We start from the raw sequence: 27,509 nt of genomic DNA, 5'->3' as shown, positions 1-27,509 counted from the left end.
AAAAGAAATATCCAGTTTTCTCTAAAGATCCATACTGAAAACATTTTAGTCAGGAAGCACAGTATCTGGTAAAAGTTTTCAACTGGGAAGTCCAGCAGCCACCTGTGCGGTGGAAATACGTAACAACATAGGTTAGCTGTGAACACAGGCTTGTGCCAAATGAATGAGCAGAGCTCTAATGGTTCCTTCCCTGCTTCACAAGACATTTCCTGAATCGGTTGCTCTAGAATCACTTACCAAGTGAATGTGTACTTGTACAAGTGTACTTGTGAATTATGTGACATGCCTGCATACTCGTGTGGATCCTTGTGCCCACAGCTACACCTCAGTCATGTGAAAAAGCGCCACACTGTGCAAATAGCAGTTTAAGTAAAAGGACAGAATTGTTATTATCAGGCAGAGTATGACAAACATAAGAATATCAACATTTTTTAAACTTAGTGGAGTATTAATATTAAAGTAAACTTCACCCAGGCACTCTCTCTCTGTGTTAGCCCTGTGTCAGACTGATGACCTGTAGCTGGGATAGGCTCTAGCCCCACCGCGACTCTGATAAGGATAAGCAGATGAGAATGAATGGAAACTTTACCCAAATTAAAGTTTACCTAAATTAATCATGTGCCATGCTGTTGTTCAGGCTATTCTGTTGGAGCTGGTCACTTCCTGAGTCCTGCAAGTGTGGAGGTGGTGGGTGGAGCTCCACAATACAATCAGAAGGGAAAGGTAAGACCTACCTGACTTGCAAGGGCTGCACCGCCAGCCTTCAGCGCATCTTTGGTGCAGTGATGTAAAGATTTCTTAATTGTGTTATGTACAGCAGATGTGATGTTAAATTCAGTGACTGTGTGTATACACTGTGCAGGTCTTCATCTTTACAGTAGACAACAGTGTGCTACAGATTGTCGCCCAAGTCTCTGGAAAAGAGGTATGAAGCTCCTTAGCATTAATGCTCCCCATTCAAAGCAACCGCCTGCTTAGCACTTAGCTCATGTCTTTGTGTAGCTGGGATCCTACTTCGGCTCCAGTGTTTGTGCGGTGGACCTAAATGCCGATGGATTGTCAGACCTGTTGGTCGGTGCTCCGATGGCAACGGGCAACGTGAGAGAAGAAGGGAGAGTCCACGTGTACATCAACCAGGGGCAGGTAGGCAGGAACACTGAGCATGGTATTATTTTACTGTGATGCTCTGATGTGTTGATTGTTTCTGCTGTCGATCCTAATTTCACAGTTCCATACATCCATGTATAACGAGTAAAACTTTCCCTGAAGAGATGAAAACATCTGATTTATGTGATGCTATGAGGACGGGTCTTTGTGAATTAAAAATAAAAGAACCTGATCGTGAACACAGACTTTATTTTCTTTCTTACTTTAAACTTTCTGAGATGACCTGTTAACGTGTCCTGTGTCCTTTCTCAGGCAAAGCTAGAGGAGCAGTTTCAGTTGACTGGCAGCAACGCCTACGCCGCCCGATTTGGAGAGAGCATCGCAGACCTGGGAGACCTGGATGACGATGGTTACCCTGGTAGGGATCACACGCCGACTGATCTAGAAGTTGTTGTTTTTTTTTTTATTGGAGCAAGCTTTGGTATACACAACACTGCTGATACTACTACAACCAGAAGTACTGAATATGTGACAGTTAATGCTAGAAGTTTATAAAATCTTCCTTCTTATGCTTCTGAAGACTACTTCTCCTATAAATACTTTTAGTATTAAAAATACATTAAAGGAAATATATATACCAGTAAAAATAAAGATAAATCCTGATGGCAGTACTATTGCAAAATGTAAATATCCCCTTAACTGTCTTAGTGCAAAAAACGTGAAGTCTAAGTAACTGTTGCTTCAGATACTACTAGTCCCACTGCTAATATTACTGCTGGTGAACCTGCCTGCAAGTACTATAACTATTCCTAGTACTACAAATAACAGAAGATTTTGTACTGCAAATAAGTACTATACTTAAACGACTCCTGCTTTTACTGTTTCTGCTCTAGCTACTGCTAACAGCACATGCTCTGCCGTTGCTTCAGTAGCTGTCACAGTAGCACAAAAACCCACAGTGAGCAGCTGTGGGTTCACTTGTGTGCTCCAGGGCACCTTGAGAGTGGTAATTAGAGAGCTGCTCTCTTTACTTTCTGCACAGATCTACTGCATTAGAACAAACATTAGAAATGCTACTACATTACTTAACTGGCTGTTGAGCTACATAACAGAAAAACATGCATGTAGTGATGATGTATTTTAGGTGCCTTACAAGCCAACCAACTACTTGAGACTTCCTGATAAGTAACACAACGCCCTAACACATCCATCAAGACCCCTACCTTCTGTGTGTTTGTGTGTGTCTGTGTGTGTGTTTGTACGTGTGTGTGTTTGTGAGAGGGGTGGAGGGTGTTATTATGTTCATTAAACGTTAATGACATACTGTTGTTGCTCTGTAACTGAACATGCCCTCTAATCTGCCACAGCTAGATAAAAGGGTGTGTGTGTACCCATGGTCTGGGGACACACTGTATCTGTTCACTAACACACACACACACACACACACTCACACGGTGGACCCACCTAACTTTTGGAGAAAAAAGGAAAAGTTATAGTCATGAAATTTTACTATGAAGACTGATTTCAAGTTTAGCGTTACAGTAAACTTGGAAATATTGTAAGGCAAGAAATAAATGTAAATCAGTGTGCTGATGGCTGAAACAATGGAAGTATCTCTGACTGCATTAGTGTGTCCATGACCTCAATATTTTAAGGATACTTTAGTTAAATATTAAAAGACCATACTAGTGTTTACTCATGTTTATATACTCTTGCATACTTTTATCCATCTGAAAAAACAAGAAAGGACAAAAATTACCCTGTGAATTTAAAAATTAGTTTGTTAAAACGTGTGAAAATTTTATGTAAAAAGTCACAAGAACCAACGACTACTTTGAAGAAAAGAAATCAAAGATGAGGTTAGGCTGAAACAGTGCTGTGAAAAACAATTTGTCCCATCCTAAAGATAACCAGAGTAAATACAAATGCAGATTTTAAAATATGGTTCATTTCACAGCCTGACAACGATCGGTTACATGCAGGAAGTCCAGCTCTGGTTAAACCAAACCCAAAAAGTACAAAACGAGGCTTTTTGGAGTGGCCAAGCCAAAATCTGGACTCAAATCTGATTGAGATGCTTTGGCTGTTCGTGCTTCAAAACCCTGCAGTGTATTCTGAATAAATCTGACACTTTGAGGTTCTGCAAAGAAGAGTGGATCGAAATTCCTCCACATTGATGTGAAAGACTCATTGCCAATTGCTTGACTGCAGTTCTTGCTGCCAAGGGTGGCACACCCAGTTATAAGGCTTAGGGAGCAATTACTTGTTCACATAAAGTAAGTTTGGATAAATTTTTTCCTTTATTAAATTAAATCATAATTTATGTTAAAAACAAACTATATTTTAGGTTTATTCAGGTTTTCTCTGACTAATATTACAATCTCTTTGATGATCTGAAAAAGTTAAGTACAAAAGTGTAAAAATAAAAAAGACAGAAATCAGGAAGGGGATGAACACTTTTTCATGGCACTGTAGGTTGGTGACAAGTGAAAACAAGAATCCTTTCAAGTATATAAATACAAAATTGTGTGTGTGTGTGTGTGTGTGTGTGTGTGTATAGATGTGGTGATTGGTGCTCCACATGAAGACGACCTTAAAGGAGCTGTGTACATCTACAACGGCAGAAAAGAGGGCATCTCATCAACTCCATCCCAGGTACAAACTGAGCAAAAACCTCCAGGGCTGAAAAAAAGAAAAACTGCAGGTTCTCAAATGAAACAAGATATGAATGTCCCAATTTTACAACAGAAGTAAACATGTTTTCAGCTTGGTACAAAACAAGGTTTTGTTCTCTAAATGTAATTCCCCCAAGATGTATCTGGGCAAATTGTTATATAACTCACCTGTTTAATTTAGAGAATAACGTGTATGTGGGGGACTTACCTGTCTTTAAGTGACAGGCAAGGGCTATAAATGAGGATGACGTGCAGGTAAAAATGTCACTTACTTACTTTTTACTTACCAGTGCAATAACACGTCTAACAAAAATGCAAAATCTGACCTGATCCCCTTGCAGTCATAGCTCAAAGAGAGATTCATAAATAATTAAATACAATAGATAAAAAAATAGAAGAGAAAAGTAGCACAGATCCAAGAGTTAAAGCTATGAATTTGTAGTGACTGGACAAATCAAACCAAGACAAATGATCTATTCTTTCTTTAAGACTGAGATCAGTAAAAAATCAGAAAAGATATTAACAGAATAATAACCAGTGTGGGAGTTATACTAATGATAAATCCCCCCAAAGTATAAGAATATTATGAGACATTTTTTGGCCTTTTTAATAGCACAGAGGAGAATAGACGGGAAAACAGACACAGAAATGGATTAGGGGAAGAAATGCAGCAAAGAGCCACTGGCTGCTATATTTGGCCTTTTGGCATACTTGCCTGCACATGCTTACATTAGTACTTATATCCTCCTGTGCTTTTAAGTAATATCATTACACAAGCTTTCATGGTATATATGGTTCATATATAAATACAGACCATTTACCATTTACCATGGTATACCTAACATTGTGCTTTCAGAGGATTACTGGATCCACCCTTGGCCATGACCTCAGGATGTTCGGGCAGTCGCTGAGCTCTGGCATTGACATTGACGATAACGGTTACAAGGGTAAACAATTCTGTGCCAAAACTTCTGCCATATTTGTTTCATTAGATCGTTTTAAGCAGGCTGAACCCGCTCTGTCTCTGCAGATGTGGCAGTTGGTGCGTTCCTTTCTGACTCAGCCGTGGTTCTCAGGTAAGTCGTCACTGAAGCTTCCTGTTGAAACTTTACCCAAAAAGACTCCATCTGTAGTTACCGTCTTCTCATAGTAGTGAACAGGAATGTTTTTTTAATGTATGTAGTGTGCAAGAGAACCAAAAGTGTCCCAACATCTGTGGAAAATAAGGTGAAAATAACAAAATCCTCCTGCTTTATTTGTTTTCAGTTGTTTTCAGTGATTCATAAACCCCAGTCTGCATGCTGTGATAATTTCTCTGACTGTGTGCTTGTGCTGCAGGACCCGTCCAGTGATTCAAGTGAACGCGTCTTTGATCCTGCCGGAGCAGATCGACGATCGGATGGCGCTGTGCCGAGAGCTCAAGCATCCAGCTCCCTGCTTTAACGTTACCATCTGCTTCAGTGTCCAGTCCAGACATTTCAGGGGGCACATAGGTACTGCCCTAATTGCACCTCTTTAGTGTATTATCTGTTAATTTATAAAATTTAAAAGCTACCTATGTTTAAAAGTAAACACCAATCAAGCACATCATTAGAGTCAGTGACAGCAGGTGGATGTTACTCACCGAAACACTCCACAGCAGCAACTGTCCCCAGTGGCACCCAAAGCCTAAGCAGAGAAATCCAAATGTCCCCTCTCCCCAGCCACCTCCCCCAGCTCATCCAGGGAAACGTCGAGGGTTTCCCAGCCCAGCTGAGAGATATAAACTGTACATTAATCTCTGGCTCTCTTCCGCAGCGTGTCTTTAGTCCCCACACCCCCAACTGGTCACAGCAAATGCTTGCCACACCCTGAGCCTGGTTCTACTGGAGGTTTCTTCCTGTTAAAAAGGATTTTTTCCTTCCCACTGTCGCCAAGTGCATCTGATAGCTGGGGTTTTCTCTTTATTATTGTAGAGTCTTTACCTTACAGTTTTTAAATTAATAATTGTGCAGCATGCCCTAGGGCTACCCCTGGGCCTCCTCCTGGAAGAACATGCCTGGAACACCTCTCCCGGGAGGCGCTGAGGAGGCCTCTTAGTCAAATGTCCAATCCACCTCAACTGCCTCCTTTCAGTGTGGAGGAGAAGCAGCTCTACTCTGAGCCACTGTCGAGTGCCTGAATTCCTGACCTTATCTTTAAGGGAGAGGCCAGTCTCATTTTCGTCACGTCTCCTTCACTGTGCAGCCCTTGTGACCATTGGTGAGGGTGGGGACATAGATTAACTGGTAAATTGACAGCTTTGCTTTTCCACTCATCTGAACATCTCATAAAAGAATGTAGTGGTCAGCTTTATGTAATCGGTCAGCCAAAGCTGCAGAGTCACACTCCTACTGTCCTTATCGTAAAATACATAAATGCAACCTTCCAGCCATTTTCTCTTTCTCCCTCTATCCTCTTCTACAACAGCAATGTGCCTAATTGCAGTTTCAGTGCTGGGATTGGATGATAGCTTCTCCAAATGGCAACATTTGTTTTGCATAAAGTGTACAGCCTGATTTTTGAAGGTTGTTTCTCTCTTCTCTTTTTCAGATCTTCAATATAATCTGACCTCTGACCTCCTCCATAAACCGTCCTTCCCACCTCGGTTCTATTTCCACGGTAACGGATCGTCCAATATCACAAATGAGCGTGTACGAGCACGACAGGGGCATCTCACTTGTGTGGCCCATGTGGCTTACCAAAGGGTAATATACTCACCCACTGTCTATTTTGGTCATATTAACATATGATGCACTGATTGGATTAACAGCAGTGATGCTAAAATGTTCATCTTTCCTCCTCTGAACCCTTTTTCTTTCCTCCAACAGAAAGATGTGAGGGACATTTTTACTCCGGTTCAGTTTGTGGTTTCTTACAGTCTCAGGGAGACAAACAGCCGCAGAGCCTCTTCCACATCCTTCCCTCCGTTAAAACCCATTCTGCAGCGGAGCGCAGGACACCGCAACACCATCACCAGCCAGGTATCAAGCTAACGTACAAATACCCAGCAAATAACAGCTAGAACAGCCCATCATGCACACAGTAATCAATATCTATATTTATAAATCTGCTCTAAATAAAAATGAAAAATTTCTACTTGCAGTTACAACACAATGAATTAGCTTAATCAGCTATAAAAGCATAGACGCATAGGTTTAGCATACTGCTAAACTAACACATTAAGCCATCTGCAAATTATTATTTTTTATCTTTGTTCGACCTTTGTGTATCAACAAACTTTGTGTATCGCCTATCCAGATGTGCTTTCAGCTGCATCTCAGCACATTAACACCCTCCTGCTGTGTGCGTCCCCCACATGTTGCTCACACTCATAAAGCAGTGCAGGAACAGTTTACAAGTAGGAATTCACAGGTGGAGTTAGTCATCAGAGGGTTTTTATTGAACCTCTCAAGTTGTTTGATGTTATTTGTCAGTGCGCCCCAGGGCAGCTGTGGCTACAATGTAGCTTGCCGTCACCAGTGTGTGAATGTGTGTGTGAATGGGTGAATGACTGAATGTAGTGTAAAGCGCTTTGGGGTCCTTAAGGACTGAGTAAAGCGCTATACAAATGCAGGCCATTTACCATTTATCACTGAAGTAACACGATCGAAATGTTTATTTATTCTCACGGCTGTCGCTAACCCGCTGCTTCTTTTCTTTCTCTCAGACTCGTTTTGCTCGTTCCTGCTCCCTGGTGAACTGTTCGACAAACATGCAGCTGTCAGCTCATCTAGTGCTCCCACAGTAAGATCTCTCACACACACACACTGCAGGGAGCTGTGTGTGAATGACAAAAAAAAACAACAACAGGGAAACAACCGGAATATACGTGAAAAAAAAGGAAGAAAAAAGGATATCAAGCTGTTGTGTTTGCATATTTTTGTGTAGAGAATGAATGTGTGCTGTATGCTGTTGTAATTAGTAAGTGCCAGAGTTGCTGGTTATATTCAGCTTCACACTTTGGGCTCCTGAGATCAAACTGTAAAAATCTGCAAGTTAAAACCAAAAAAGAAATCAAAAGTATTTCAACAGTAGAGAAAGTTTGATTCTGAGCGATGCTTGTTGTTTGTTGTGTTTGTCTTCAGTCAGCAGGAGTACTTTGCGCTGGGATCCGGGCAGACTATCATGTTGAAAGCCTCACTGCTGAACTCTGGAGATGACGCCTTCCTGCCACGACTGACGCTACGGTTGCCCAGCAACATCCACTACATTAAAGTACTGCAAAATGTGAGTCAGACTTTCAGATACCCTCTCTACTTTTAAGATTTGGCTTAAATGTTTCCTTTTTAACAAAGCTTATAGTAAGGGCTGGATCAGGTGACCCTGAATACTCCCTTAGTTAAATTCCAATAGGTTTAGGGAGGGGTTCCCATAATGCACCAAGTGTTTTTCTTTACACACCTCACCTCTCTCACTCTTTATGTGTTTATACACAATTTTGCATCGGTTACTAATTTTAATCTCTTATGCCTGGTTTCTTCCTGTTAAAGGGGAGTTTTTCCTTCCCACTGTCGCCAAGTCTGATTTCTTGTTCTGATTGTTCGGTTTTCTCTCTATTACTGTAGGGTCTTTACCTCACAAAGAGCCTTGAGGCAACCATTGTTGTGATTTGAAGCTATATAAATAAAACTAAACTGAATCAATAGATAAAATGGTGTGTAGCTTGTGTGTTTCAGGGTCATTTTCAGGGCTGTTTTTAGGGCAGAAAAACATACCTACCGTCATGTATGTACTCCTAAATGGTCCTGGCTGAGTAAGCTGCCAGAGGTGGATGCTGATTGGGTAAAATGAGAAAAAAGTGCCATCATTCTTAGAAAAACAGAACTCTATTTGAGAACCTACATGAAGATGAACAGCAGACTGCTGCTCTCTTAGATAGTGTCATCAGCAACCATAGGCAGATACAATGGACAGCAGTATGTTTCATGGCTGGTCTTACAGTTAAAACTGCTGTGTAAACAGGTAGTCACACAACTGTTAAATGATCATTGTCAAAATTATAATACATAACAAAACCAAAACAAGTCTGCTTCTCTTCAACCAGGAGGACAATGTGGTCAGATGTGATGTCACACAGGAAGTCAACGCTACAACAGTGGGTGTTGACTGCAGTGTGACCAGCTTCCTCCTTCCAGCGCACACCCAGGTAAGCCCGAGCTAATTGGAGGTAATCACACACTGATCACTTACTAAAATTATGAGGAACCTGAATGTCGTGCTCCAGCCAGCTATTATGGGTCCTCAACTTCCTGTGGTCCACATATCAAAGGTCAAAGCGGGTTCTTGTGCTTTCAGTTCTCTATTTTTCCTCGACTTATCTGTTTAAAATATTGCAAAACGATCTGGTGAAACGGACCGCAGCTGAGTAGAGATTCCTGTATTGTGTAAAAAATTTCTAGCAGCAAAAATCATAAAGAAGGAAGATGTTAAGTAATGTTTTTTTCTTGTAGCTGAATATCAGCTTTCTGTTGGATGTCAACCAGAACAGCACACCTGGACAAAACCTCATTCACGTCAACACCAGCAGGTAAATCTCCTCCGCTCACCTCATCATTTTTCTGAGGTGAGTGGGCACCTCACCTATGACAGTAAAGCAAACAAATGTATGAAGATAAAGTGTTATTGAAAAAGGAGTATGCAGAATGCAGGTTAATGTGAACATTTAAGAAGAAGAAGAAACAATAATGAATATGAAATAGCTTTATAGACTTTTAAACCTTGAATCAAACCATCAGGGAGTAAAAATATGTGAAATTTATTTTCTCTGCAGTGATAACTATGAGAGGAGGGAATATCTCCATGACAACTCCATCAGCCTCACCCTTCCTCTCAAATATGGAGTCAATGTGAACATCCACGGGTGAGCTCACCTTGTTGTGCATTACTATTATTTGCTTTGTCAAAGGCTTTTTTGGGGTGTTTTTTTTAACCATGTCAGTGAAATTCATGTGAACAACATTTTTTCCTCAGAGTGCAGAAATAAAGGATATCTTTAACTCCGGAGAACTAATCCCAATGCTTTCTGTCTGCCTGTTTACAGTTTTGTGACTCCCTCCTCTTTTGAAGTTAGAGATGAAGACTTGATTTCCACTAACTGCTATTCAGAAAGCTTCAATTACACATACAAGGTAGGTCAGCCTGATTCAGAGGGGTTTTTTTTTTTCATATGTGATCAGACAGGATGCAAACACACTTCTGGATGCTTTAAATACCAAACAAGCAAAACAGTAACAGATGGAGCTCATTGAGGTTAAATTTAACATTTGACTTTGGTAGACTTGTACACATTTGCAGACAGTTTGATTTATGTGTATGTCTGCTTGTATGTATGTTATAGTAATACTAAAAATATTGAGTGTGTTCTGTTAAAACATGTCACTGAGCTGAGGCAGTATAACATTATAATACGATATTTTCCAATTTTTTTCCATTTTATCCTGATTAAACAACAGAGAGCACATAAATGATACTGTTTATGTCAAAATTTGATTTTGTGACCAGGACAATAAAAAGCTACTTTCGGCTGCTCCCATATTCACAAGGGATCGTCACACAGTGCAGCTCTGTGTATCTGATTTAGGCAGATTTTTAATGCCGGATCTTCTCGTGAGAGCAAACAATGATCTTTTTTTAAGCAAATTTAAACCACTACACCATGACAAGCTTTATTGCTGATCACAAACGCAAAGTTTAAAGAGAACTAGAAAAATTTGCATTTCCTGCAAAAATGCTGTGTGGATGCTGTAACGCTGAAGCTGTCTGCTAAAAATAGCCGAAAAAGCTGAAAAGTAGCAAAACATTGTAATAACTTTGCAGAAGCATAAGAACTTAGCAAAAATGTAATTACTTAGCAGAACTGCAATAACGTAAAGAAAACATAATATTGGCAGAAATACAATAACATAGCAGAACTTAGCAGAAATATTGTAAATATTATATATATAAATATATTTAAAAAAAACTATATAAATATGACATATTATATGTGTACTGGCAGCACGGTGGCATAATGGTTAGCACTGATGCCAAGAAGAAGAGCAAGAAGGTCCTGAGTTTGACTCCACCATCTCCACCCACACACACACACAACCCTGATAAGCGGAAAAGGATGGATGGACTTATGTACTGAGTTTATGAAGAGTTAGATGTGTCAAGGTGGGATGTTGTGACACACAGAAGTGTCACGACATTAGTTGCATGACCAAACTTATTTATTTAAGAATGTAGGTCAGCAAATGAGGAAACACAGAGATCACGGTGCGAGTTCTGTGTGTCACGGCACTTTCAACAGCATATAGTCAAAGAAAATGGAATAGAAGAATGACTAGTTTGGCCAAAATAAAAAATATATGCAGCTGTCCAAAAATACAATTTCATATGTGAAGCTAAAACTTCACAGCAAGTCCAATTTCATCAACACTGGTTGGAGAGTTTAGGAAAGTGGTCATCTGTAAGTTGGTCATTTCTGGTTTCAATTAGGAACCTTTGGTCTTAGTAGTAGTAGCACATCATAAAACTGGAGCCAATCAACAATTTTTTAGCAACTCTTTAAAGGGAAGTGTTCAGAACCAAACAGGAAGTTGTTGCTATGTTTGTGCTCATTTGGTTTACTTTCACTGGTGCGCACACATCAAAAGGTGAAAAAGCGCAAGGTAAATAAACAGGGCTCTTGATATGAACACGTCCTTGCCTTAGAGAGTCTCAGCATCTTGTTCCATCTCCTTGCAGGTGTTAAACTCCGGTCCCAGCAGGTCAGTCGACACTGTGGTTGAAATTGCGCTGCCGAAGATCCTCACACCTTACCGTCACAGGCTGTTGCAAGTGGTCGATTGGCAGGTACATCAACACAAACATCGGCAGTGGGTTTGACACTTAGGTTCTGTGTGATTTCTCATGTGTCATGGCTGGAATTGAGGTGAAACAAGCCAAGAGCGTGAGAAAAGTTATTCGTAAATGGCGACAGAACAGACCGTACTAACACATGAATTCTCTCTGCAGTCGTCTCAAGGCGTGTGTTACATCAGTGACACAACTGTTTCAGTCATCGACGACTGCAACGCCCCTCAAGCTTCCTTCATCAAACAACTCATCTTCTTCTTTTCGCCCACCTCCACCCGTAGAATGGTACTCAAACACAGACACACACACACATAAAATGTAGTCTCTCAGATATAGCTTATGCAAGGGTGCAAACTTTAATTTTGTTCTCTATGTTCAGTTTTGTGGCCGCACCGATAAGGCTTGTGAGTGGTTAGTGTGTCGCCTTGGTAATTTGGAGGCGGGGAGAGAGGTCACCATCCAACTGGAAGCCAACCTGAATCCTGCCGTACTACGGCAAGCTCCGGTAACACACTCGCACGCAGGCGACTGATTTCACTGCATTTTGCCAGAGTTTCTGGTCCCTGATGCCTTTCTCTTTGTCTCAGGGTCGCCATGGGATCATGATCCTGGAAAGCATGGCAGTGATGTCATCACCTAAACAAGATAATAACACCATCCTGATCCAGTATCATCCTGTAGCACAGGTAAAACTCCCCTGCAGCCAATCAGAACACACTGCTGTGTGATCCGAGAGTCTGGGCTTCACAGTTGCCGTGGTGCAGCAATGTTAAAGATGTATGTTGCACATTTCCAGGTATTGGTGGAAGCAGTTTTTACCCAGAAACCCTCAGCGATGGTGAAAATCTTCATTGTCGTTGTCAGTTTAGCCGTGGGGTTAACAATCCTGGCAGCTCTCATCTGGTGTCTGTGGAAGGTACTCAATTTTTGTCTTTCAACATAAACTCATTTTTGTGACAATTCTCCCAGCAATAACTGGTGTATTTTAACAATCTACCATCTTGTAAAATATCATGGCTCAGTTCTGCGGTACTGACCAACCACATTATGTTACAGTTTAATGTTTGCAGTTGATACACAGGCTTCACCTTTTCTTCTTCTCTTTGTCCGTCAGGCTGGATTCTTCAAGAGAGAATTACATCATAAGGAGGATGAGTTCAACAGAGACAGCTGGGACTTCGTTCCCAAGCACAGCAAAAGAGAAAGCACTACCTAACCCAGATTGTTCTCTCTGCCCGTGATCTGACCCCAAGGTGGAGTTCACATTGTACCTATGAAAGAGTGTTCATCATGCCTCGGTCTTACTGCAGCACTGTGAACGTCATCGGTCAGTGAAATCCGCCTACGCTCCGAGGGTTTGAGTCTAACACGTGACAGTGAACGCCTCCTGAATCTGACTGTGACCTTTTAAACTATTTTGCCGACATGCTTTCACAAAAAGGAACCAGAGAAATCCAAAGACCTGAAAGAAAAAAGACTGCAGCGTTCGATGGATAGAGGATTAATTAAAAGGGAAGTGAACCGGAAGTCATCAAATCTGAACCAATTGGAAAGCCTCGGAGCTTCCTGGGATTAATGACCTTCATTTTGACTCTTCTTTTTAGGAGAAAACAAAACAAAGAACATCACTTTCTATGATCTCAGGTGATTTAAACTTTGCCTCTGATTGGCTCGTAGCTCTGGGAAACCTTCCTTTTGTCTGTGTAACTTATTTTCTGAATTTTGTTCACCTGCTGACCAACACACACACACACACAAACACACAAAGAGCTAACTCACTGGCAGTGCTGCATCATTTGACGCCTGTGGCACACACTGGATGTCGTCCAGCTGGAGGAAGAAGGTGATGGCTGCTGGGATTTGCTGGTAACAGGGGTGATCACTCCGTTTTTTGGCTCCCACTATTTGTTTTGGGATGTGTCTCCTCTGCTTAAACCAGCAAATTTTTATGGCACAATCAGCTCATCTGATGCAAATCCACACATTTTTGTTTTGCACAAAGTTAGTTCACTGAGCCAGCAATGTTGACCACTGGCTGGATACTCCAACGTGGAGGACATGATCAGCTTATTAGCGCTATCTGTTTTTACCTACCCTTTTGCTTTTGCAAACTGCTTCACAATAGAGGAACCTGAGGGCAGTTTTGATGTAGGATTAATAGAAATTTCAGGGCAGAGGATTGAAAAATGAGCAGAATGCAGGATCTTTCTACAGTGAATCCTCCACTGTGCTGCCTCCTGGTGCTATGGTTCCTTAACCTTCCCGTGAGCCTGATTTCACACTTGTTTACAGTTTCTCTGACGCTTTGGAAGCCATTCAGGGAAGAAGAAAACAGGAAGCCATGCTGGTATGTGGAGGGAAAAACAATGAAAACAATGTACAGCCAGATCAGCACAAGTGCACCACGCAGGGCAGCTAGAAATGAGCATTTCTCCTCCACTCCTCCTCCTTTTGGGCCCAGGAGGGTCAAACACACAGAATCAAACATAATGAGGCATGAAGGCTCTTTTAATGTGGTAACAATCACAATGCGATGCCCATGAAAAAGTTTGTCCTGTGGGAGTTCTTTAAATTAAAGTTAATACAAATAAAACAAGAGAGGAAAAAAACATAAACGTGATGCATTTTAAATAAAGCACATTTAAGGTTAACCACTCCTACCAGTGTGAGGTAGGTGGGAGGCCTAATGATCTTCTGAACAAACACATCACAAACACTAAGTAAACATGTTTGATGTGGTCAGTTTTCTCAGTCATACTTCCTAAAATTGACACCTGGGCTTTTTAAACTGATAACTTGTTGGTTCAAGTAATACATTAAAAAAAAAAAAAGCATTGTGTTAACGGTCTCCATTTAGACTGTTCACTTAGCTGCTGCCCTCCACTCCGGTGTGTGTTTAATACAAATGCACTTCACAGATTCACACAGAGTGTTTTAATATTTTAATAAGTGACTTTGATGTTCTTATGTGAAGTTGTTCTGCACTGGAGAGTCTCACTGCTTTTAGCAACACTTTTCTATTAAAATAAAGGATTTTCTATTTAAACATCTTGATTTTTATACTTTATTCCAGTCGCAGTATGATTTGAGTCAAAATGAGAATCTACATGCATACATCAGGTCTGTTTTTGCTTCACCATCGTCTGCACAGATAGAAAAGTCACCTATTAATACCTTTATTCAAACATGAACCCTTTGGGAAGTGAAATAAACTGGATTTTGAACACAAATTAAACAAGTTTGTTCTCTGCCACAGAAACAAAAACTGGATGTAAAAAAGCAACATATGAAATTAAAGTCGCATGATCTGAGAGAAATGGGTAATGAAACTGTAGTAAATTGTAAACATTAAACCATTTTTATGTGCATTGGTCAGTTCTGCAGCTGATACATGAATAAAAATTACAAAATATTCACATTATACTTTGATAAAAAGAATATAAAATTAATACGGCTTTAAAGTAAAGGAGCTTTTTTATTTTATTTATTTTTCCTCTATGAATATATCGTTAAAATCATGGGCTGATGACCAAAGTTTCAAATTGTGAGTTCAGAGTCTGTACAAAGAGCACTGTTGAGTCATTTTGGTTACCGTGGTGAGTGTCACACAGATCAGCGCCCCCTTGTTGTTCTCAGATGCAGCTGCAGGAGACAGATGACTCGGCCTCTTCCACCTCCTCGCCGTACAGAGTGATGAGTCTTGGGTGGACTCTGAATGCACCACAAAGACATACAGAAACACAGACACACAGTCAGGTGGATATTAAGGACCTCAGACATGTTGCTATGGTTGCAGGAGCATGGCCTGATTGGTATTGATGTAAATGTCACAGAATGTAAAAAAACAAACACAGTGTGAGCTCCAGGAGAAGGAGACCAGTCAGTCGCTTGGTACTGTGAAAAATGAAACCAATTGCATCGTGGATCAAAATCTGCTGGTACTTTTCTTCATTATTTCATCAATTTTTGCACTACTGGATGAAAAGCAGCACCAAAACATGACAGAGCCTCCACCTGCTTTAGTGATGGCTGTTGACACTCACTGTTGTACCTCTCTCCTGACCTGCTCCACACACACACACAAAAAAAAATTTGATCCAAATATTCAAATATGAATTCATCCCCCTATAATATCTATTGTCACTGATTTTTAATCCAGTTCTTGTGTAATTTGGCACAACTCAGCCACGTTTCCATTCACGAAGAATGGCTTCTTAACAACCACACTTAAACTGAGACCATTTCAAATGAGGCTTCAGTGAGCAGCAGATGGATCGGATGCATTTTCAGGTCTTTGCTAAATTTTTCCATTTCTTTCGAAGAATTTCAACATGACTTTCAGATCATGTTATCTGTTTTTTAGGCCGGTCACTTCTTCTTTTGTCTTCCGTTTGTCCAGTTTCCTCAAATCTTTTAAGAACTCACTGAACATCATACTGAGATTACGGAAGAGGATTAGGACGACTGGAAAAAAAAAAAAGTAGGCTCGTCTTTTTTTCTTCTTTTTTTTTCAGAATTCTGACTTTAATTTCAGAATTCTGGGGAAAAAAAGTGCCTCATTTTTTCCAGTTTCCCTAATCCTCTTCCAATCATACCAAGTTTGTGGCTAATATGTCTTTGACAATCATCATGTTGGTGCAAAAATATTATTTCGTGCTAAGTTGTCTGTTATGTGTAGACACAACATGGGTTCAGCCCTTGTGTTAGGTCCCTTTTTATGTTTGAAAGATTCATAAATCACTGTTAATGTTTTAATAAACAAAACAAGATACCTCTGAAAAGGATGAGGTACAAGGACTGGACTGAAAATAAATGAAAGAGCAGCCATTGTCCAAAATAATATTAATAATAATTATCATTATTATTATCCTCTATATTTACCTCTTCTTGCTGTATTTTATTGATCTGAACTAAAAGGAAAAATAGTGCCTTGATCATCAATAATCAGTGCTTGAATTAATCAATTCAGAGTAATTCCTCTGTCTGTAATGATTGTATTATCTGGATATATTTTTAATAATGAAGGCGTGAGCGTCCCACCTGATGAGCACTTCATTAGCAATTTCCACCAGCTCTCCGTCGATGTTCCAGGGGAAGGTTGTTCCTTCTGCGTGGATGAAGGGTGTGGTTTTCAAGTCACCCTCCTCTTCACTCTCATCCTCAGAACAGCCAATCAGTGAGCAGGGGCGGATCTTCACTGCTGACACAGCATGCGTCTCCACGAAGGAGAAGTTGAACTGCACACAGATAATCAGTCAGAGCTTTGTCTGTGTGTGTGTGTGTGTGTGTGTGTGTGTGTGTGTGTGTGTGTGTGTGTGTGTGTGTGTGTTAAAGCTGAGCTGATGAGGTCAGAAAGAGCCATTAAGATATCCGTTAAGCAGCTTGTTAGAGAGCAGCAGGATCTGTCTGTGGTTCTTCCGGTCCACTGTCCTCTGCTGTGAGGCTCCAACAGGGGGCAGCAAAGACCAGCTGACTGTCCCACTGTCTGTCTGTCTGTCTGCTGTCCTCTCCTGCAGGTTTGCGCTTTCTTAAAGTAAAGCCGTTCTTATAGGACAGATTAACATCTATCTTAAAACAAGAGCCCAGAGGATTCCAGTACTGTCCTTAAATACACACTTGATTTAACTTCACGAGACTGTGAATTGTAGAGAGAAATATTTTACAACTCCACTACGCCTAATTGATGGCTTAAAATTTTCCTCTAGCAGTTTCTAATATTTTGTCTATTTGATCATATGAATTTGAATTTATTGCATCTCATTAAAGAGGGAGACCTACATTTTCAGCTTTTTTTAATAGATCAAAGCAAACAAAGGATATGATTAATTGATCATGGAAATATCCAGCAGGTTAATGTATAATTGCAGCTCCACTTCAATTTAATGCTGCTTCAATACCAACACACAGGAGGATTTGCACCAAAAAGCACTGAAACTTTAAAATTATTTTGATAAAATCATCAGATTAATAAAGGTGTATTCAGTTTTTCACACACTCTACATCACACAAGTGACAGGAGAGGTTTAAAGTCCACAGTAGGACATAAACTGTAAGGGTCACATGTGGGCAGCTCCACTTGAGCATCCACTTTTGCTGTGCTTTCTGCTGAGATGTCAGGACGGACGCTAGCAGGATGTAGGCCAGTCAGTAAACAGCCTGTTTACTCCAAGTCTGAACACCACACTGCCCGTATATTTAGTAAGTGGGTTAGTGTGCAGTCTCTCTGCCCAGACCAGGTCATGCTGAACCAGGCTAATCTACTCACTAACTTCAAGGAAAACTGCGGTATTTTTAAAACTGGGACCTACTTTCCCATCTTCTAGAGTCTTTAGGTGTTGTGAACGTTGAGGGATTGTGGTATAATCAACAGCCATTAATCGACTGTAACACAATCACAAAATTGTCCCGAGTCAAAGTGCTTGTGTGACCCTGAAGTCAAGAGTGAGTTCCCACGACAATAAATTGCTCTCTTCGGTAGAAAACATCTGGGTGGAAACATATATAATAGCTGAGGCTGTCATCAGCATAATCTACACACTGCACCAGCTCTGTGCAATTAAACTAAGCCCATCATGATAACATCAACATGTCGTCTTTGCTTTTCTTGCACAGTAGAGTTTAACAGACGCACAATGTCCACTCAGAACAGTCTTGGAAGTGTTGATTTCTGCAGGTTTTTGTGTGTTTTTAGTTTATTTTCTTGTGTACAAAGATTTGCCCCATTTTTAAAAATTCTTTTAATAGTAATATGTACTGTAGATGATGAAATCCATAAATCATTTGCAATTTCACAATGAGAAATTGCAAACACTTGAACTTTAACTGCACCAGACAGAAAAAAATGGATATTTGTTTGAGTAAACTGGGAGTTTGTAAAGAAAAAAAGGTTGCTATCGTACTCCGACATTCCTTAGTTGTGAATATTTTAGATTTTAGATTGCAAATGTTCAGTTCCTGAGCCTTAAAAGATCTGCTAAAGGTTTTAGTGAGGATTTGAATGGAATAAATTGATTCATGTTATTTTCACCTCTGGCAGGTGTTCTCACCTGTCCAGTAGAGCTGCTGTATCTCTTTAGGTGTTTAATAAACTCGGACCTGGAGGTGTTTCCGACCGCAATCAGCGCTGCACTGCCATTTGCCAAACTGTCAAAATCAGGAAGTGGTGGAGACTGTTAGCATTATTAGAAACATCATCATGTATTAACGTGCACTGTGATGCATTCAAGGCCAAAGAGCAGAAGATCGAGCCAATCTTCGTACACTGTGTACCTGGTGTTTGGAGCTAGTCCTTGAGGTGCGTGTGGACTCAGGCAAGGGATAGACATGATGCTGATGCTCAGATACAGGCCCTGATTGGTCACCCAGGACTCCTCCCCCTCTGTACACACAAATCAAAGAAAGAAAAAGTAAGACAGAGAGTAGCTGGTAGCGATTAAAATCTGATTTGTCCATTTTAATAGAGAAGTAGTGGTTTTACCGGACTTTGGGTCCTGGTCTTGGTCCTGGTCCTTATCTCTGAGAAGCAAGAAATCAAGTTAATTTTTCAAATATGACAGAAGAGAAAATTTATATAACGGACCAATATCATCAAACACAGAGCCAGTTATTAAACTAATCATGGTAAAACAACAGCTTTGACTCAAACAGGCTCTCCTCCACACTGTTCTTAATAAATTTGCGTTGAGTTTGTTTCTGGTAGATTTGTGCTGCAAGTCTCTGTTGTAGACAAGCTGTTACGTGGTGTGTTTGCCTTTCTGGTTCAGCTGCTGAGTAAATGTAACAGCGCAGCAAACTAACAAACACTGTTGGTGTGGAACAATTACAGTCTCCTCTGAGTGCTTGTAACCTGTTTAAACAAATGCATATTGTTTTTTATGGTGGTCTGAAGACACTTTAGATGTACCATCCAACATCACAGAGCGTATGTGCGTGTTTGTGTGTGCGCGTGTTTCTCACCGCTGTACAAACAAATTGCTGTTTGACTTCCTTGCTGATAAAAAGGAGAGCTGACAGTCCTCCGGTCTGAGGGAGACAGAGAAAAAAAGAAATAAGAAACCAGCTAGTCCTAGACCTAGCTAGACCTCAGTCACACTTAGAGACCAGTTGGCAACCCGTTGGCAACCTCCGGTCACTAAGGAAAAATATGTATTTTATGAGTGATGAGTGGTTGCTGGAGGATGCTTGCTTTAAGCATGTGAAAATGGTGGCAAAGAAAGTGATGCACCAAAAATCACCTTGTGATTACTTGTGTTGCTATCAGATTGCCACATGGAAGACACAGACTCTAGCTTTAGCGAAATGATAAAAATGGGATGCTAATAGGAAACAGACAATTTTTTTGCAGACAAATCAGTGTCATCCATACATACTACGAGTGACCTCAGCAACCTTCCAGCAATCAAAAGCTTCACAAGCACCGTGGAGCACTGTGACCAGTTTCACTCAGCAACAGCTAACAACCTCCAGCAACCAAACAGTCATGGAATACAGTTTTCCTTAGTGACTAGTGGTTGCTATGGGGTCACTGAGGTCAGTCAGTCATGTCTGTGTGACTGAGGCCTTAGGAACGCACATTTACATTTAAAAGTAAAAAGTTATATATGTGTGTGTGTCACCTCAGCCTAGCCAGCGTCTTAACCAGAGCATACTCTCGCCGCCGTGACGATGGCATCCATCTCGTCTTTTCTGCCCTCGCTAAACTCCGCCCGCCAAAGCCAAACATGGCAGAGAAACCGAAGCACACCAACTGGCCATGAGACGAGAAGCTGCACATGTCCACCTGCTGCAGGTGACCTGCAGGCAGAGAGACACCAGCACACTGAGAGAAGACCCTTTAAACGATTCATTAGAAACAGTTAGGATGCAGCACACACACAGCTGTGTTTCCATCACTTTAGAGGACATCACACAACTCTTGCTCCAAGCCTTCACACTGAAAATGAATAATTTTGTAACCTTACTATGCGTTTGTACATTTTGTGGTTTTTATCCATACAAAATGAGACATACAAATACACACAGTCTAAAATACGGCTAATTAACAGAATGTGTGAAGCCGATTAATAACTCAGAGGATTGAAATGAATCTGAGGAAACATTATCAACGTTTCCTCAGATTCTTTTTATGTATGTGGTAAAAAATGGCTTCCACGCTAAACACTGCTTATGGTTTTATTTTTCTACAGCCTTTGAACGCAGCACAAACCATAGAAATAACTAAAATAATTTTTAAAATAACCAGATTTTTCCATCAAGCTCCTTTACTGAGATGCTCCACCAGCTTTTAGATGGATACACACAAAGGCACACGCACTAAGCGGGCCATCTGGCCACATACCTGCTGTAACCTACTGAACTGAACTGCTGTCTCCGCACCTGTCTGTCTGACTGCCTGTCTGTCTCTCTGGACAGAATCTGATTTCCTCACCATATGGCGTGTTGTCAGTGTGTTTGTGTGTCAGTGTGTGTTGCGCAGGATTAAAGCTGAGACGGTCAGTGTGTCACCGAGATCAAACCTGCGGCGCTTCTTAAAAGGTCCAACCAATATTCATTTACATCACAAAGTCATTATCTTTCTGTTTGGCTCCTAATCCACCTTTAGGATTTATTTCCATACCATATTGGTAGCTCTTATTCAAAAATATAGTGGATGAAGTGGTTGAATGTAAAAAAAATATTTGTACCTAATATATCCTATATATATTAAGTACAAATATAATAATCAGTGAAAGTAAAAACACCAAAATGACTGAGTTAATTCAACAGTAAACCAACTGATTATTAGAAAGTTGTGTTAGCATCACATGAGCTGGATGACTGTTTCTGTTAGCAGTAAAATGCTCACACAAGTCATTTTTAAAAAATGCTGAAATAAATGCAAATCAACCAATAATTATCCCACACAAGGATTTAGGGAGGAGACAAAAGACATCCGTCAGAAGTCATATATCTAAAATGGCACCTGTAACAGACTGCTGCACAACTGCAACATGAATGAATTTTAATTTATTTAAAGGATAGCCCCTTGAGATGCAGTATCTCGTTTTTAAGGGCACCGCTAAAAATGGACACATGAAACCACCAGTAGGAGGATTTAGGGCTGCTGCTCAGCTCCAAGGCTGTAACTTTAAACTTTGTTTTTTATTGAATTAAACCATAATTTCCCCCCTCTTGAAACGAGCTTTTCTAAAACATACTTTGAAAATACCCCAACTCTCTGTGGAGATGTTGTTATGTCACTGTATGAGAAGGCTGCTGGGCTTTTTGGATTGATAGCATAGAAATCAAATTATTACTGTCATGTAATATGTCACAGTGAAATGACTCTAATTACTATTATCATCAGAATTTGAAACATTCATTCTATTAACATTTAAAAACTCTAGAAGAGTTGAATGATTTGTTTATTTTATTGAGTTCATGTGAGCAAACAGCGAGCAGGGAGTCGACTCAGTGTCTGAGGAGCTGGTTAGTGCATCTGCTTTGTGAGTTGAGTTTGTTGACGCTGTGAAACATCCTCATGGAGAAAGCTTGGAGACTTTTTCAGGACTTGTGGAAGTTCTTATAACTTCCAATGTTCAAGTTCTTGAGTAAATCATTAATGAAGGTAGATTTATAGTCATTCTGTGCCAAGGCAGAAATCACTGTAATGTGCCTGAAGTGAACAGAGTGTTCATAATGAAAAAACAAAACAAAAAACTTTCTACACTTTCTACAACATTTCTACACTGCCCAGTACTAATTAGTAGATGACCTGCACAAAAATTACTGGTTTGTGGATAAATGCAGGTAAAAATGCAGACTCACATTTTTGTAAAGCAGGGTTCACATGTACCAGTTTCATGCTTCATTTATGCACTTGTAAATGTGCCGTATTGCTTGTACTTCTGGCATCAAAATGTTAAAAATCGAATTATTCAGACTGTTGTATATGAGTTACATCAGGCCGTTGTTACTCCCAGACAGCTAGCTTGGCTAATCCTAATTGCTATTTGAACCTCGACCAGCTTGCCTTCTGGTTGTTCGTTACTGCTATGATGACGGTGCCAACAAAGATACCCCTCCAAACACCAGGAGGGCCAACCGTTGAGTATTAATCAATATCATATTGAATCTGTTTGTGAGTCTAGAGATACAGTATGCTGAAGTTTCAGTGTATAGGCTATTGCATTGCTTTGGTTTTTCCTATATCAGAAAAGAGAAATTCACATATTGCTAAAATTGTCTCTATTTTTGTCCCACTCATTGTTGCAGTGAAGGTTTCTAACAAGCCAGGCTAGAAAAGACTCAGCAGGTTTTGAACTTCTGGAAAAAAATTTAAACTCTGTGAGCAAGTAGTTTTTCGTACAACAATGAACGAGGCAAACTGCTTTAAACAGGTAAGGTGATCATTGATGAGATTATTGTAAAGTGGTCAAGGTGGTGACTTCCATGTCATGCTTTTATATATTTATGTTTAGAGATCAGGACAGAATTGGCCCCCTTATGAAGGATTTTCCAGCCTCTGTTAAACAGAGCAATGAATTTTAAAAACAGCTTTTCCAAACATTAGTTTAATTTTGGATGCTTATTTTGTTGGATAGCAGCCTGCAGCCATTTGTTGTAGTTTTCGCCTGTAGATCTCTACAGCTGAAATGCTTTTTTAGATACAAAAAAACAGCCAGAAATACAAAAGGTCTGACACACACCTATAAACAAGCTAAGGCCATTTCACATACAGAAAATTTTCAGTGTCAGCTGCAACTCCCAAACATAAGTTGATAAAAGGTCAACAGTTAAGCCGCTATTTTCAAGGGATGCTCAGGCTCGGGTAACCGTAGCAACAGCACTGATGCTTCCGCCCCTGTTAGTAGTTTAACGTCCAGCAAGGAGATCATGTGATTGTGAATGAGCACACCTCAGTGTTATGAAGACAGGAAAATTCACCTGCAGTCACCTGGTGTCCGTGGGAACAGCTTCCTACCTGGGAATTTTAACAGTTTTCTATTGTTCAGGAAGTAGTCTCATTAGGGCTATTGAATTTTCCCATCTGTCTCACACACATACAAACTCAGCTTGCAGTATTAATTAGTGACAATGAAACATCATCACACGATAAGCTGTCAATCAAACACAGCTGCCCGCCCTGCTGCTGGGTGATTGGTTACCGTGTTTACCTGACAGTGTGGTGGTCAGAGACAAAGGGGGCGGGGCTGCTGCGAGCAGTGTAAACCTGTGATTTAGTGATTTCAAGTGAAACAGACCCTGTTGTTAGACATCTGTCTGTTCACTCCCTCCAGAGTCCAGTCTCACCGTCTGTCTGCATGTTTGTTTGTTCTTAAACACTGTCCCTGCTGCCGGACTGACATTCAGCCAATCACACCAAAGCTTAGCAAAAGCTGAGCTTTGGTGTGATATGCTTTAAGGAAATTAGTCTGTTACACAAAGAACCTGGCTATGATTGCCACAGATTTAATATTAAAACAGAACAGATTTTTGTCCTTGAAAATGTAAAATCTTGGACTGATTTATAAAAAGGCATAGACGACATTAGGTGATCCAAATATAGATTTACTAAAGACAATTCCAACCAACCCCAATCTATGTAACAGATCTACAACATGTAAGCTTTACCCAAGACGATGTGGAGGGCTGCAGTGACTGGATCTCTGACTCCATGAACAGAACAGGAAACCACATCTGTGGAACCTGCAAACATGTGAAGACAGACCGTTAATAAAAGTACTTCATGTCGTGTTTTTGCATACCAGCATACCAAACCTTATGAGACCTTAAAGCAGTGGTTCTATATGAGAATGCCCTTGCTTACCAGCTGGGATGATTCCCAGTGGCAGTGTGGCTCTCACTGGTTTTTCTGGGGAATCTGCATCCAGCTGGGCTCTGAGGACCAGAGCATGACACAACTCTGCAACTGAACCATCTCCACCGACGCACACCACCCTGATGGACAGGTGGAAAAAAACTAGTGTGAGGACAGGTAGACATTTAGACAAGTCAGTCTCAATCATCCAAATCTAAATAAGGGTTTATTGTGAAGCTAAATGAGGTGGTTATACTAAGTCAAGGACACAGACTTCATTGACATTATAGTCCTCTATAGCGCTTTTGAGGTCTGCTTGAAGTGTTGATCCATTGTTGGCTCATTGAAATGTGAAGTCTCCATAAACGCATGGTCACAAAAAATTGTCACAGACTCAATCTTGGCACCTAATGACAACATTTACATTATTTGGACCCAAGCGGACTTAACAAACTCACAGCCACAAAAAGTATAATACACCTAGAAGACATTTCACAGATCTCAAACTCCTGATGATTTAAAGGAAAACCATCCAGCAGAGGATGTGGCTTTTCTAGTAAAATTGACAATTTGTTTTATAATACAACAGGGTAAGTAACCTCAATGTTTTTGGGCACTAACTAAAATGTTTGTGCAGGGTGGTCCTGAATGTGTGATGCTGAGTACTTATTTCTTTAACTATAGATGAATAGCGAAGGATGGTGAATGGATATTTATAAATACTCTAGGTTGTATTTTCACTGCAAAGGTTTGTATTTTAATTAAGCACAAATATTTCTCAACATTTCTTGTTCAGTAGAAAAACATCAGTACCAAAGTTTTGATACTAGAATTAGACTACAACTAAACTAGTAGACACACAGAAACTGGATTTCAGAATGACTGTGATGGGTTTTATTTTGAAAAGCTCCAGTGAATTGCTCTCCTACAGTCACCAAAGTTCATAAACTCTTTAATATTTATGATTGCTGGGGTTTTGTAAAGGTCTACACACTAACAGGCAGCAGTATAATCCATGTCTTGTTTTAGAATCTTAAGTTAAGTGTTAAAATCGTAAGTTTAGAATAAAGTTGACTATAAAACTAAAACAAATATATTATATTTAACTCATGGTGTGAAATGCTTTCGAGCAATATTTTAACCATAACAGATGGAGAGAAAAAAAAAAGAAAGAACTCACAATCACAGGGTGAGAAAAAGGATACACTCTGGACAGTCTATCATATGGTAAGCTCAAAGAGACAGAGAGGGAATCATTTACAGTCACATTTCTACTAATGACCCATACAGAGTCACACGAAAGATAAAACTCATATTTTGATCGCTTTTGAAAAAAAAAAGTTGTATTTTATTTTAGGGTAGGGTGGGAGGAAGTTATTGTTTGTTAGTATTAATGAAAAAAAGTAATAAAAAAAAAGTGAGAAAGTGAGAAGGTTCATCTTCCGAGTCTTTATTTGCAGTAAATGGGAGGTGAACAGTCTCCGCCCCCTCCCCCTCTTCCTGAGTATGGGATTACCTGGAGCTGTAGTCGCCACGGTGACAGCCAACCTAATTGGCAAATGTAGGTTTCAACCAAATCACACACACACACACACACACACACACACACACACACACACACACACACACACACACACACACACACCCAACCACCTACCCACACTCAGCAGCTAGCTTAGCAACGCGGAGCTAATCTTCTCTAAGCACATTAAGCTTTATGAGGGCTGAGCACAAAAGCTGCTTACACGCACACACACACACACACACACACACACACACACACACACACACACACACACACACACACACACCATCAGAAAAAGACTGATGAGAATTTGATAGCTGTTTCTGTACTTGTAGCTGCTGTTCTATCATTGGAATGAAAAGTTATTTTAACTTTAACAACAAAGTGAACAGTTAATGTTTGGTATTTGATCATCTTACCTGTGTGTGTGTGTGTGTGTGTGTGTGTGTGTGTGTGTGTGTGTGTGTGTGTGTGTGTGTGTGTGCATGAGGTGTGTGAGATCAGTCATGGTCAGTGTGTTTCAGTGTCCGCCTTTGACAGTAAACTGCTATTTGATTATCCAGTTCACCTCAGTTCAGCAGCAGGATGATGTCACAATTTAAACATGGTAACTTTCATGTCAACGCACTTACCGTTAAACAGTCAACTATTTCCAACTGTAAGATTCCACTATCACCTGTCCTCTTGAGGAATAGGGACCAGCTGATCGTCAGCTGGCTTTCTTTTAACCTGGACCTGAGATCATTTATCTTGCCTTCAAGTGCATATTTTAGACTCATCCAGTTTAAAAGCTACAGACAGTTTCATCGATCTCACAGTGCTGACAGCGGATTGCTTTAAGCTTAACAAACAGAAACCTCTACACACGATACAGCAGATCATCTGATCATCTTCAAGTGCGTTGACTACTTTCAGCACAATTAAAGGTGGCTCCACCTGTCTGTAATCAGTCACACATTGGTTCAGAAAGCAACATATTATGATACTGAACATCTATGGATGAATAATAACAAAACTACATTTAAACTGTAAATTATTTTTACAATAATTTCTTACTCTGGATTTTTTAATGGAAAAATCCTGATGAATCCCAACCAAGCAATGATTTTGAAAGCAAAAAAGATATAGATGACTAACCCATCATATTCATCCAGTTTGCATTCCTTTATCACTGAGAGAGCATGACCCTTCCTCTCTGTTACTGGAGAGAGAAAGACAGGTAAAGACAGAGAGAGGGGGAAAAAATAAGTAAGCAGATGGAGAGACATTGAGATGGACAGAGATAAAGTGTTCGTGCATATGTGTGGTCAGATGAAGTGTGTGTTTGATGACTGCCAAAAAAAAAAAAAGTGGGACAGCGGATATCACACCATCTGCTGAGAGGGGGAGAGTAGAAGCAAACAGGAGGAATCAAGAAAAAAGGAGGAGAAAAAGGAAACATGGGAAAAGTGATGAGACAAGAAGATAGGAAATGAGAAGGAAAGAGGACACAAGGATATGAGGCAGGAGAGGAAAACAGAAAGGTGAAAAGAGGACAGGTGGA

The 27,509-nt window shown here is 40.3% G+C and overlaps 2 protein-coding genes across 4 annotated transcripts in view; one reads left to right on the top strand and one right to left on the bottom strand.

The window, feature by feature from the left end:
• The window catches only part of itga4 (integrin alpha 4), a 23,904-nt gene extending 9,477 nt beyond the window's left edge, over window positions 1–14,427 (top strand). For both annotated transcript variants that reach the window (XM_004567935.6, XM_076874693.1), the window contains exons 8-29: window positions 638–723; window positions 863–925; window positions 1,003–1,143; window positions 1,420–1,525; window positions 3,668–3,762; window positions 4,639–4,729; window positions 4,813–4,858; window positions 5,121–5,275; window positions 6,354–6,508; window positions 6,632–6,784; window positions 7,471–7,547; window positions 7,889–8,030; window positions 8,848–8,949; window positions 9,254–9,330; window positions 9,574–9,663; window positions 9,844–9,931; window positions 11,532–11,639; window positions 11,802–11,927; window positions 12,022–12,147; window positions 12,230–12,328; window positions 12,439–12,558; window positions 12,757–14,427. In XM_004567935.6, coding sequence (XP_004567992.3) covers window positions 638–723; window positions 863–925; window positions 1,003–1,143; window positions 1,420–1,525; window positions 3,668–3,762; window positions 4,639–4,729; window positions 4,813–4,858; window positions 5,121–5,275; window positions 6,354–6,508; window positions 6,632–6,784; window positions 7,471–7,547; window positions 7,889–8,030; window positions 8,848–8,949; window positions 9,254–9,330; window positions 9,574–9,663; window positions 9,844–9,931; window positions 11,532–11,639; window positions 11,802–11,927; window positions 12,022–12,147; window positions 12,230–12,328; window positions 12,439–12,558; window positions 12,757–12,858 — 2,348 coding nt within the window. In that variant the 3' untranslated portion in view covers window positions 12,859–14,427. The remainder of the gene's footprint in view (window positions 1–637; window positions 724–862; window positions 926–1,002; window positions 1,144–1,419; window positions 1,526–3,667; window positions 3,763–4,638; window positions 4,730–4,812; window positions 4,859–5,120; window positions 5,276–6,353; window positions 6,509–6,631; window positions 6,785–7,470; window positions 7,548–7,888; window positions 8,031–8,847; window positions 8,950–9,253; window positions 9,331–9,573; window positions 9,664–9,843; window positions 9,932–11,531; window positions 11,640–11,801; window positions 11,928–12,021; window positions 12,148–12,229; window positions 12,329–12,438; window positions 12,559–12,756) is intronic.
• Window positions 12,448–27,509, bottom strand: part of cerkl (CERK like autophagy regulator) — a 35,728-nt gene continuing 20,666 nt past the window's right edge. The window contains exons 5-15 of one of the 2 annotated variants that reach the window (XM_076874694.1): window positions 27,104–27,167; window positions 24,451–24,581; window positions 24,255–24,329; window positions 20,258–20,435; window positions 19,599–19,664; window positions 19,120–19,157; window positions 18,912–19,020; window positions 18,689–18,785; window positions 16,683–16,879; window positions 15,235–15,353; window positions 12,448–12,549 (exon numbers count right to left, since the gene is read on the bottom strand). In XM_076874694.1, the coding sequence (XP_076730809.1) occupies window positions 15,275–15,353; window positions 16,683–16,879; window positions 18,689–18,785; window positions 18,912–19,020; window positions 19,120–19,157; window positions 19,599–19,664; window positions 20,258–20,435; window positions 24,255–24,329; window positions 24,451–24,581; window positions 27,104–27,167 (1,034 nt within the window). In that variant the 3' untranslated portion in view covers window positions 12,448–12,549; window positions 15,235–15,274. Of the gene's footprint in view, window positions 12,550–14,688; window positions 15,354–16,682; window positions 16,880–18,688; window positions 18,786–18,911; window positions 19,021–19,119; window positions 19,158–19,598; window positions 19,665–20,257; window positions 20,436–24,254; window positions 24,330–24,450; window positions 24,582–27,103; window positions 27,168–27,509 lie in introns of those variants that run through there. The other variant, XM_014410549.3, reaches the window with a different exon arrangement.

The sequence above is a fragment of the Maylandia zebra genome, linkage group LG16, assembly GCF_041146795.1.
Source record: "Maylandia zebra isolate NMK-2024a linkage group LG16, Mzebra_GT3a, whole genome shotgun sequence".
NCBI lineage: Eukaryota > Metazoa > Chordata > Actinopteri > Cichliformes > Cichlidae > Maylandia > Maylandia zebra.
Note: the sequence above shows the minus strand (reverse complement) of the source record. Positions and strands in the feature narration are given on the sequence as shown.